This window comes from Felis catus, chromosome A2, assembly GCF_018350175.1.
Source record: "Felis catus isolate Fca126 chromosome A2, F.catus_Fca126_mat1.0, whole genome shotgun sequence".
In the NCBI taxonomy this organism is placed as follows: Eukaryota; Metazoa; Chordata; class Mammalia; order Carnivora; family Felidae; genus Felis; species Felis catus.
The window spans coordinates 99,307,898-99,320,655 of NC_058369.1; the positions used below are offsets into that span (position 1 = coordinate 99,307,898).

At 41.9% G+C, this 12,758-nt stretch overlaps 1 protein-coding gene across 7 annotated transcripts in view; it reads right to left on the reverse strand.

Annotated features, from left to right (window-relative positions):
• Nucleotides 1-3,879: 3,879 nt before the first annotated feature.
• The window catches only part of SLC25A13 (solute carrier family 25 member 13), a 190,305-nt gene continuing 181,426 nt past the window's right edge, over nt 3,880-12,758 (reverse strand). For all 7 annotated transcript variants that reach the window (XM_045052405.1, XM_003982783.5, XM_019825505.3 and 4 more), the window contains 3 exons: nt 5,761-5,919; nt 5,577-5,667; nt 3,880-5,061 (listed from right to left, as the gene is read on the reverse strand). In XM_045052405.1, coding sequence (XP_044908340.1) covers nt 4,875-5,061; nt 5,577-5,667; nt 5,761-5,919 — 437 coding nt within the window. In that variant the 3' untranslated portion in view covers nt 3,880-4,874. The remainder of the gene's footprint in view (nt 5,062-5,576; nt 5,668-5,760; nt 5,920-12,758) is intronic.

Below are 12,758 nucleotides of genomic sequence, written 5' to 3' on the forward strand. Positions count from 1 at the left end.
CCCCCTCATTGCTAGCAGAGACCGTGCACAAGACACTTCACCTCTGTGAGTCTTGGGTTTCCTCATTTGTAGCATAGGAAAAAGCACAGTACCTACTTTAAGGGTTGTGGAGAGGACTGAATGAGATCATGACTGGCATGTCAAGCCTCATATTTAATGAGTGAGTTCTTAGTGGCCAAAATACTCCAGGGTGGAGGCAGAATGACTTGTCCCTCTCTCATCTGAAAGCAGCCCAGCAAGACCAGAGCAAGAGCTGGGATAGGTAGCAAAGAAGGTGGAGGGGAGTGATAAGAGACAGGGAATGGTGTTTTAATCAGTCTTTTTGCCTTAAGCCCCAAATTTCCCTTTTCCCGCCATACAGGACAGACTATGGTATGCTTGCACAAGTCTGTTCTGAGAGCTTGCGTCTATTTTAAGATCACCTTAGAACAGCTCCACTGCCAAACCAAGCGTCCTGCAAAGGGGCAGGAGCCCTGTCTAATGGAATCAAAGTGGTGGTGGGCACTGAGGCCCGGGTGGCCAGCCCAGTGTGCTAGGGGTGTGCCTGGGACCCGGGAGAAGCAAGCCTCAGACAGGCACAATTAGTGTGTCTTCTTAGCTTTCCTTCTGAAGTTATTCGAGGGGACTGTGGTTTTGCCTTGAGCAAAACCCCCTTAACAGCCGGGAATCTAAAAACAAACATTATTTTATTAGGTTACCCCAGCAGATGAAAGCGGAGTGTTCCATTTGGACTCTTTTTTGGAGTCAATTAATGCATTAGCTAAAAACAAACCCTTTTGAAAGAGAGTTCCCGTTGTCCCAGCAGCTTCTAAAGGAAAGCTTGCCACCGTGCTCCTATGGACACAAACATCAGGCAGTGATAGAAACAGAGAGAATGAGTTGTAAATAATTAATATTCACCGATAAGGAAAACATACGACACAGTGACATATCTCAACCCTAACGTAACACTAATCTCAAAAGATACGATTTTTTAAAGGCTGTTATTTTTAACAACGATCAGGAAATTTAAATATCTTCTCGTTTGTATGACAGTTCCTAAGTCAACATAAGTAATTAAAACCAATTTTAAATAGCTGTAACTTTAATAAAAGACCTATTTATGACTTCTAAAGGATGTGATCAATACAGAAGACTGTGATTGTTTTCAGTCATGGTTTTAACTCCAGCAGCGGAAAAGGCTTGTAAAGTAGGAAAGTAACAGAGATTACTCATTGGAAAAAAAAAAAAAATACATATGTCCCAAAACTCCATCCATCCATCCTTGAAAATAATAACCAAGAGCCTACTAAGTTCCAGGTAGTGCGGAAACTGAACAAAAGCCTCAGTCTCCACCCTTGTTCGAGCCCAGTCTGGGATTTCGAAGTAAAGACTGCATGGTTTTAAAAGACAGGGGTGCAATGCTTTTTAGCTGCCTTGGCCTTTAAAATGAAGCAGTGGACCCCCTGCGGCCTCCCTAACATTGAAAATAGAACTCTCTGGTGAGGGTTGGGTTATTCCCCAAAGGGGAAACAAAAGGCACACCCCCTCTGTGGGCAGGACCATTTGGGGAAAGAACATTTCACTGCTCTTACCAATGAACGTGTCTTTTAAACATCTTTGGAAAAATCCACATCCTGAAAGCATTTGATTACCCTGAATTTAAAGTGGGCTTTTGCTCAGTGGCAGAGATACAAATGCATCCCCAAAAGAATGGCTTCTGAGGTTAAAAAAGGCACAGGATGACTTTTAGAGAGGGTTATCTACAAGGCTGATAAACGGGGCCTGCAAGGCAGCCGACTCCTCAAATTCCATTACGGGAACCCTCGCTCCCTCTACCTGAAGAATTCCACTGCGACTTGCTGAAGACATATAGCCGGACGAGGTTACGAACAGTTTCAAGCACAATTTCTTCCCGTTTTTATTCCCTGCTCACTGAGTTATGTGCTGTTAAACATTTCCAGAAGACTGTCAAAATGTAAGCATCCTGAGGTTTACATAGGCCACACCATTAAATAACATATAAGCACAAAATTTTCAACATTGTTTTCCAGCAATGGTAAATATTTTAGCTAAGTAAAAACTGAAGCTTGAAATGCAATAAGCACTTAAATGACTCCTTTCTGTGCCAGAATTCTTATTTTCCCCTGTGCAACCCTGGCTGCTGGGATTAAGGCGACCCCAGGGAGCTCAGCAAATGGTTGTGGGTTATGAGGTGCAGCATGAGCTTGGCGACAGGATGCCACCCAGCCTCAAGAAACCCAGCCACGACTGGAACCCAAGAATCAGTGTGTTCACTTTGTGGTCGGCTTCACATTTTTTCCCCTCCTTGAAAAAAAAAAAAAAAGCTGCTACAAAAATCAGGCCTCTCCCCCACCCCCAAAGCAACCAGGAGGCGGGCCTAGGGCAGAGCTGAAAGACTCCGAGGCTGGCACAGCAGGGGGAGGCTGACCCCTTGGGTGGGCAGGCAGCGTGTGGGAGTCACACATTGTTCGTTCAGTTCCTCAGTTCCTCAGCGTTAAGGAGGGAAACGACCGGCTGCACGAACGAACGGCAGCGGCAGCCGCAGCACTGCCGATGCATTGTGCTGTCACTTCAGGAAGAAGGAAAACCCAGAACAAATTTGACGTGGTTTTCACCACATGGTGATTGCAGGCCTATTCAAGGATGTCACAGTCACGCCACCCACTGAGCAGAACTCAGATGGAAATGAGGCCTCCTTCAAAGTGTCTCCAGTCACTGCCTATCCTGGACAGAATAAGCCCAGGATTTTAAAGAAACACAGTCCCCTGGCCCCATCTCCTTCCTTTGACTTCCTGGTTCCTCTGGTTTCTCCTCTACTGCAGAGAATTGCCCTCAGCCACAGGTAAATAGAGCAACAGCTCTTAAAGAAGTGGGCAGCGCAGTACACCTTTTCTGAGATTTGGGTCACCGTTTATACCGTGAGAATGTGATCTTCTACAAAATTCCAGCAAGTGCAGGAAAAGGAATGCCAAGATTTACTTACACTCAGGGACTTTTGTCTGCATTCAGAATGCCATATAGCTCGAGTTGATTTGGTATCGCAACACCACCCACATTTCTAAGACGTATTTGGAGTTCTGTGCCTGGTCTTTGAGATTAAAATATAAATATCACTGGTCACAGTGAGTAGGGATTGGGGGGAAGGATGGGTAGACAGAGGGAGTGGTAGGGAGGGGAGCCACATATGTATTTGTCCTGTTTCTGGTGAGGAGAACAAAGCTTTTGTTCATTTAGAATAAGAAACCAGACTCGTGGATGGTGTTGATGTTCCCCAATTTTGAATAATATCTTTTAATGTCAACCTATTGACCTAAAGACTGAGACTGACTCATGGAGGGAAGTTTGGGAGTCTCAGAAAGTTCAAAGTGACTGCTCTTAGGTCACTCAGTAGTCTGAAAGCCCTAGATTCTGTTCAAGACTAGCTTCATTCTCCAAATGATAGGGTTGGCCAGATAACACCCAATGTCAGATACAGTGATATCTGGTTTTCATATGAGGAAGAGTCAGAAAGGTTAGAAAATGCAATTGTCATTTCATGCCAGTTTTCATGCCCAATTTCCAGTGAAACTTCCAATTAATATTATAAAATGAAAATTTATATTGATTCTCATGGTAAAAAACTGGCCCAAAGCACCGGGGATGACTGGAGAAAAAGTGTCAGCTGGGTTCCTTGCTTATCAAGGGTTAAATGTCGTTTCTTTTACTCACTCTGAACATCGGCATAGTGGAAATCAGGCTACACATTACCTTGAGGGGCCAGGAGGATATATCCACGCCAATATGAATAAAACCACCCTGAAAATGAAACATATAGAGTCCAATAGTGACAATTATTAGTCATTCACCACGTGACATACACAAGAGCAAACAATTCAATAGCTTTAAAAATAGTTTATTTCCTCCTTCACAAACGCTTGAGCCTTCTGACCATGATGCAAGGCACCACAAATTAAATAAAAACGTGTATTAGAATATATTTGTCTTACACATGATTCAAGACAAGTGGGATTTTGAAAGCAAACAGGTGTCGACTGCTGGGGGCAGGGGATGGGGGCAGTAAAGTAGATACGAGTATGAGGGATGTGCCCTTCCCTGCAATGTTTCCTGAAATAGGCAGTGATCATCACACTGCATCATATGAGAACTTGCCCCAAATCAGCACATCCAGGAGAGGTGCTGCGTCTCATAGTTTCTCTGTCTATAGAATAAAATACCAAAAGGACTTCCCTGACTACAAAGACATCTGCCTGATAAGTCTTGGTACTACTAACAGAGTATGATATCTTCAATGTGGTTTTCGTGACACCAAAAAAAAAAAAAAAAAAAAAAAAAAGGTTTCACATAAAATCTTCATAATATAATCCACGAACAGAATTCGTACATGTTTAAAATCTGAAGCCAAGGCTGGCTATTTCTGATAATTTTGTTTTCATTTCTTCCAGTGTTTTTTTATTGTGATAAATACGTACCCAGCTTCCTACCAGCTTAAACATGCATGAAGCACTTTGCTCTGAGCACCATGATCGCCATTCAGTAGTCTCTTTGGGACTATAATCCTAATCTGAGGAGAGCAGCACTAGTTTCTATTCAGACTTGCTCCTTCTCCCCAAATCATGTTAGTGTTGACCAAATCCCAGTAAATGTCAGCTATAAACAGAGATGTGTGAGCAGAGGCCCAAAGAATAATTAGGAGTAATTTCACAACACTCCGGTTAAGAAAGCACACAGAAAATGAATGATTTCACCTTATAAAAAGACTCAAATTTAAACAAGAGATGGAAATGAAAGGAGGCAAACACTGTTTCCATCGGAGGTGAGGTGTTCTCTACCACAGTGGACAGAGCTGCAGCCGCACCCTGGGGCTGCTCCCACTACGGGCCTCCACCGGTGACCTGTGCCGCAGATGTGGACGGCTTGAAGAGAGGTAGGTACAGTCCAAATTTGTTTTCGATCCCTGCAAACGTTGCAACGGCCAGTCTGTAGCCTCCAACGTGATCAGGATTGGGAGCGGGCAGTACGATCCTGGATTTAGGAACCGGTTCCGATTCTACGGGTTTCCTAAAAGGAGAGAAAACAGGGTGAGAACCTGAGTTTTGTATCATTCTTATCTTGGTAAAAATGACATTTAAAAGTTGTTAAAATCTGCCTCATATAAAGAAATTGTAGAGTTCTAGTTGGTTGTACGTTCCCCTTTGAAATGTGTTTGGTTACATGATTTCAGTATTTTCCAACATCTTTTCTTTCTTTCTTTTTTTTTTTTTAAATGTTTATCTTTGAGAGTGGGAGAGAGAGACAGAGAAGGTGCTGGGGAGGCACAGAGAGAGGGAGACAGAGGATCCAAAGCAGGCTCTGCGATGACAGCAGCGAGCCTGACGGGGGGCTCGAACTCACGAACCGTGAGATCCTGACCTGAGCCGAAGTCGGACGCTTAACTGACCGACTGAGCCATCCAGGAGCCCCTTTCCTACGTCCTTTCTACTTCATCCTTAGGAATTAGATTAATGCACCCATCTTAATAACGACAGGGCACTGGAAGAGCTGAAACTTAGCTGCAGATCTAGCGGGATACTTACACGCCTCCAAAATCAATGTAGAACCATCGCTGCAGCAATTCGTACGTCAGCAAAGTTACACCAAACTGGGGTGAGGATCGAAACACGCGAGCTTTAAAAAAATGGGGAAATAAAAGATACAATTAGATTTTTCAAAAATTTACCTGATATCAAAGGTTTAGTTAAGAACAAATTATTTCCATACCACCAGCTCCTTTCCACAGAGCTTTTGGGCCTTCTTCCCGCAGTATCTTCCTAAAGCAGTCCATCACCCCGCTGTAAGTGGTTTGGCCAGCCCTGGCGGCCACCTGTAATCGCGTCTTGATAACATCAGCAGGGGTCACTAAAGATGCCGCCGGCATACCTGCAGGAAAGGCACCACCATCACAGTCTGGTCACATTCTCACTATATAAAAATCACTGTGCTTTGAACTGCTGGTCGTGGAAAGAAAGTTAAGAATCTGATGAAATCAAATGCCTCTTCTGCTGTCCTCTGGGAAGCAGGGCCAGGACTGTCCTGTCTGCAGTGATGGAGGCTCCTTAAGACTCTCCTCACCTCCCTGCCCCGAACTGCTTTGGGAGCTTCATATTTATTAATACTTTTAAGGAATGATTTGTCAGTAACACTACTTCAAGTGGTTGAGAACAAATGGAGAAAGGCTGTTTTTTTTTTGTGTTTTTTTTTTTTTTTTACTTTCCCATCTAAATCAGTCACTTGCAAAGTTATTAGGTCCGATTTTCAGAGGTGAAGTTTGTTATGTGTTTCCTCTTCACGCTTTTCTGTGGCTGCTGGCAGTCACGGGAGGTGCCTTCGTGCACACGTTCAACCACCCTTTACCCACCAAAGCCTAACCTCTCCAGTTACACCAGAAAAAGACTTCAGTGAGGGCTGAGGGCTAAGCAAACTGTGTGTGTGTGTGTGTGTGTGTGTGTGTGCAGGGGGAGGAAGGGGGGGTGGTGATCAGAGGTGGAGACTCCCATAGATAACACTTCAGGATTCCTTTTTCCTAAAACTGACATCTCCAGAAAAAATATTTGACAGAAAGCTGAAAATTTATACTGGCTAATAATCAATGAAAAAGGAACAACAACAGCAACAAAACCCTCCCAAAATTACCAGTGGGAAATTTTTCTACAGTCATTTTATCCAAAATGGGGCAGCCCATGTTTAGATTTTTTAAAAGCGAGACTGTACTCAGAAGACACTGTCTCTTATGGTTTTATTACTTTTCCATTATGAACCTATTCCAAACCAAATTGGTCAAATGCAGATGCATAAATCTCCTTTGCTTTTTTTAAGGCTTAATAATTCTGTAAGAATTTCTGTCCAAACCAACGTGGTCTGGCTCACAAGTACATCTCATCCTTCTAACAGACAGCTTTAAGGTTACAGCGTGTGTGTGTGCGTGTGCGTGTGTGTGTGCACGCGCCTGGGGAGCTCTGCACAGCACACGTCTGTATTTATCCTACTAAAGGTACAGCTCTTCCTTCATCTTCACGGACCACCTCACAAACTCCCAACGTAAGTAACTGTTTTTTCTAAAATTAATCACATTTGTTGCATGTGAAAAAGCTCACTTTATATCCAATGCTTCACTGGATAAGTCATACTGAATTTCCTATTAACTTGGAGGAATTATTTTAACTTTGAGCCAGGAATTTATCCTCCAACATAATGGAAGGAAACAGGAAAAATGCTCAGAAACCCACTGTGTTCACACCACCCATTACGTTTTACTTCCTGGTTTAGAAAGAGGTTAGCAAGGCTGTCTGCTTTCAACATGTAGTAAAATCCTCCTTGCAACAGTGGGCAGGGATGTCAGAGTGACAGGGGACATACATAACATCGGTAAAAAAGCCTCCTTCGGTTAGTTTTCATAAGTAACTCCTTGTTTTGAAAAAAGAGAGAAGTAAGTACTGGGGGGCAGAGAGGAAAGATCCCGATTATGAAATAAATATGCCAAAAGAAACGTGTGGAAGACGCTTAGCAAGTTCATCTGGCAAGACCGATTGGTGGTGGTGGTGGTGGTGGTGTGTGTGTGTGTGACAGAGACAGAGAGAGAGAGAGCTGGGGGCTGGAAATACGGCAGCTGCCCGGGACTCTCATGGTATCCCACTCACCCTTACCTCTCCCAGGCTGACAGCTGGGAGGGCCTGGGAGTTACTGTGGATGGGGATTTCTGATAGAAGACTAGTGAAACTAACCTGGAGAACAGCCTTACGTTGCTCTGAAGCAAGGCCAGGAAAGCAGTATCTACCAGAAAGAGCTTGGCCACCAGAAATCTGTTGATTTTGGTGGCCAGGGTTGGCAAAGACTCTGAGTAAATCTGCCTGGTCTCTCCTGGCTTCCAAAAGGCTAAGACAACACTAACCAAGAGGTCTCGGTTTCTCTACTCCCAAACACGGGGGAGCAAGTGGAGGCTAGGAAACAGAGAGGCTTCGTCTGGGCTCCTCAACAGCAGCCTGACGGATGCTTCAGTAATGACACAGATGATGAGACCTACCTACTACCTCTGTGACAAGAACAACTGGGGGTGTTCTTTAGCCAATAAAAAATTACAACGCTTTAAAGGGGGCCCAGCGCCTAGAGAGTAGAAGTTCATTTATAATAAAAAGAAAGCACAACCAGCAAAATACAACTTTGGGGCAAGGCAGCCTCAATTTTCATAAATATCCCATTAGTATTTGTAAAGACTGTGCTTCTCTGTTTATGGGATACGAACTTAATATCTGTTTATTTTGGATCAAGGTGAAGGGATTCACAAATTCCCTCCTCGTCCTTATATATAGTATCTATTTGATGGATCAGCTTCTAAGGAAAGTGTCAAGATTTGGAATGGGAATATATCATGTTCTTATCATACTCTTAAGCTGAGGTTTTATAAAACAATATTACGTTGATACTACATAGGGGTTGATGGCAATATACCATGAAAGGATTTTAGTTTAAAATAGAACCAGAGGATATGAAAGGAGGAGATTCTCAGGCATGCTCCCTCAGAAGAACAGAACTTGAGAACAGATAGACTAATTACCCATAAATGCTTGACTTGCACAAGACTGAGATCTATCTCCTAACCAATGAACATGTGGCAAGCAATCTCTCATCATCCTTAAGCCAAGGAATACTGCTTGGATGCTGCCTGAACGCCCATCAAATGTTTTAACATGCTGTCCTCTCCCTCCCCCACCCCTTTGCAAGTTTCCTGCTGGTTCCGAATAGACCCAATTTCTGGTCCATTGTAGCTTGTCTCAATTTATGTCTTTATTTAGGCAGACACTATCTGCTTAGTGAATTTTATTTTTTATAAGTGCAAAATAAGCCTCTGTGCTTCTAAGTGCTATTTTTAAACCCTGAATTCCATTCAGTCTGACATTAATATTGCTAAACTTGCTTATTGTTGGTATTTGCCTAATACATATTTTCAACCCGTTCTCTTTCAGTTGCTCTATGTCACTGTTTTCTCAAACTTCAGATGACTAGATTTCCTTTCACAACTCGTCTAGAATAGGCATTTGTTTTTTACTAGGGGCACTGAATACATTCAATTGTGGTTATAATTGTGGTTATTAGACTTATTTCTGCTATCCAATATTGTGGTTTTTATTTTCTGTTTCTAATTGTTCCCCTTTTGATCTCTACCCTTACCCAATTTAAATATTACGTACATTTATCACATAGTACGCTATTTACAATATGTACAATAAATGTACATTTGCACCCTTTGCCAGCAAGCCCTTCTTATATAAAAATACATATTATCAAAGTCACCAGTTACTGAAATCACTCTCAGGTTTAACTTTTACTTGCTCTGTTTCAAATATCCCATAGTTTTTTTCTTCCTTAAATTCACTTTTCATTTTGCTTTAGAGATATCTGTGAGGCGTAAACTTTGAGTTATGGGAGAAATGAACTTGAGACCTGCCCCCCTCCTGAACGCTGGTGTGTCTGGGAATGCCATCGAGGTTCCAGACATCCCTTCCTTGGCATTTTAAATTGAAAGGGCTAGGACTGCAGATGAAAACATGAGAAGTGAGCTTTTATTACTGATTTGTTTTCTGTCCTCCTTTTATATTACTTCTCTCTAGGGAGCTCCTATGAAATAGAAGTTAGACCTCCTGGACTAATCCTGCATGTCTCTAACACATTTTCTCCTTTTCTTATCTCTATATTTTCGCTCCATATTGTAGTTCTTGTTTCTGTTTTTCCACGGCTTCATTTTCCAGATGTCTAATTTGGACTTTGAGCACACCCATTCTATCATTCAGATGATGCATGGATTTTTAATTTTGGCAATCCTTTTACTAATTTTCAAGAAAGCTTCCTTAAGAATGTTCCTCTCAAATCTCTCTGCAGATCCTAAGTATAGTTCTTAAAAGTCCTCTTTTCTCTGAATTGCCCGTCTTTCCCGGAATTCCTCTGTTTGTTTCTCTTCTTGCTCCTTGTCTGGGGACCTCTGGCTGTCTATTGATACATTCAAGTTCAAAGAACAGACTGATTACCTTAGTGCTGGCTTCTACCACCACCTAGGTCAGTTTCACCGGCAGGTTTCTCTCCCAAATGGGGGGAGGGGGTTGGGGGCCAGCAATGGGCTTTGTGAAACGAGGGACTCCTGTTAACTGGGGACAGGGGTTGGGGAGGTGGCCTAGCAGGGTTGGGACCTTCCAAGCTGCTGAAACGTGGAGCGCTTCACTCTGGGAGTAGAAGATATTATCTTATGTTCCTGTTGTGAAGAGCTGCGTTCGTTCGTTCGTTCATTCATGCATGCATGCAGGCATGCACTCATTCCGTCTGTGGTGAAGGTCTGGAACCTTAAGCCTTACCCGGCATTTTTTCAGTTCCTTACATTCAGCTTTCTCCAGGCAATCGGTGCCTTTCTTAAGAGAAAAGCCAGGGGCTTTCAGCCTGGATTCAATTGTTGTCCAAAGCTACGTACAAAAAAGGAGTAGGTACAAAAAAGGAGTAGGGAGGACTGAGCCCCACCTTCCTGCCAGGAATGCGGCTCTTTCACTCCCGTTAAAGATTTACCTCACGCCCTCCCCCCCACTCCTGGTATTCTATTGTTCACTCACTGGTTACAATTCTTTGGTTCTGCTCTTACCTTAAGAGCAGTTTTTCCTGCCTGTGTTCTGGGTTGTGGCACCCTCCAGTCCAGTTTCTGAGTCAATATGCTTCTGTTTCCTGCCTTCCGAGGGCTGGTGCTAGTATTTTCTAGTGCCAATACGAGTTTTAAAAAATGTATTTCCCGACATTTTAAGGTATTTGGGTTGAAAGGAGAGACAGATGAATATACTCAGTCTATTACTTTGAATCAATCTCTGCTATTACTTTTTTTTAAGGATCTAAGAATTGCTTAAGTTATTTTAACCTTTATGTCCACATAACTAACGAATTTATGTCAATAGTACTTCTCTCCTAACTTCATTCTTTTAATACGTTTGCAAAACCATCCAGACAATCACACACATACAGCACTTCCATTAACTGTGTATTGAATAGCTTTTAAAGATACTCCTGAGTTACAACTTAATCTAAATTTGATTTATCCTTTATCTCATCACTGTCAATTAAGATCACCTCCAATGATGAAGCTCTAAAATTTGACAAATACTAGATATCTTTTATTTGATATTATCTGTAAGCCATATTGAAATGCCCTTCAATAATCAAAAAGCAACATGTTCACTGCAGGGAATTAAAACTTAGTTTCTTAATTTCAGGCTCTCTGCTTTGGCTCCCACCTTCTAACACACAGAAGCATGCTGGCCAATGAACATAAATTCAAATATTGGTTAGGCTTACTCTATCCTGTGAAATAATGGAGATGTTCTCAGTGTTTAAAGATGTTCTGGGGCGCCTGGGTGGCTCAGTCAGCTATGTGTCTGACTCTTGATTTAAGCTCACGTCATGATCTCATGGTCCTGAGACTGAGCCCAGCTTAAGATTCTCTCTCTCCCTCTCCCTCTGTCCCTCCCCTGCATGCATGCTTTCTCTAAAAAATAAGTAAAGATATTCCCAGTTTACAACCATATACATATATCTGAAAAAAAATCAATATTCTCCAGTTTTGAGATATCAAAAACCACCTCTGTTAAAATACTACTAAAACAATCTAACTTCAGGTCAAATAAAATTTTTAGAAAAAGACAGTACTTACTAAATACTGAAATTACTATCAAAACATAGAAAGCATGATCATATTAATTTAATCCCAGATCCATCTTATTTATAATACAATTATTTAACAAAAAATATATGTATTCTGTGTAGGAGATATTTTATATAAGAATACACATAAAAATAGTAGTAAGACATTTTTGTGTTACAATAAAAAAGTCAGTGGTCAAATTGCTATTTGTGCTTATTTTGAGATAAGCGTTTCTCCTTTCTCCTAATGACAAAGATCACCCTGACCCTCGGACAGACATACTTCCGGGGATTCTGCGCATCCTCCACCAGTACGTCTTCTACCTAGGAAATGCCTTTGTTCTCACTGGCATCCCCAAAGGGAATGCGGGGGCCTGACCCATCTTCCGTACACCAGCCCACACAAGTGTGCATTTTTGTGTTCACTGCCCTTAATGATGATGTTGCACTGGGCACAACACATGTGTAAACAGAAGTGTTTTTGCCCTTCTCCACACTGAATTCTGTGACCTGGCCACCGAGCACGCCAGCAAGGATCTACACTCAGCAGCTGGTTGTCCTGCTTCCATCCATGACATCAGTAAACTGCTTATCACTAGACACAGATTTTTATGTTCATCTTATAACAAAATACATTACTTGTTAATTCAGATGCATTTTTAGGCATTTTTTTTGTTTGGATTTGAAGCTAAACAATCATGTGCAAATAATGCTGATTTCATTTCTTCTTTTATAATATTTATGCCTCTTACTTCTTTTTCCTATTTTACTACATTGGCTGGAACCTCCAAAATAAGTCTGAAAAACAAGGATGATAGAGACATCCTTGTCTTATCCCTAATTTCAATGAGAATAGTAGTTATTTGCCCCTGCCTTTTGATAGATGTTATTAAGAAAGTGGTTTAGTTCTCCTTATATGGTTTATACAGATTTGTGCAATATGCAAGCTTTGAGGCTAATATGTTCTTTGAAGAAAAAAAAACAACAACGGATGACAGTCTGTCTTGTATTTTTCCATCCTATAGGGAAGCAGATGGATAATAATGAAAGTAAAG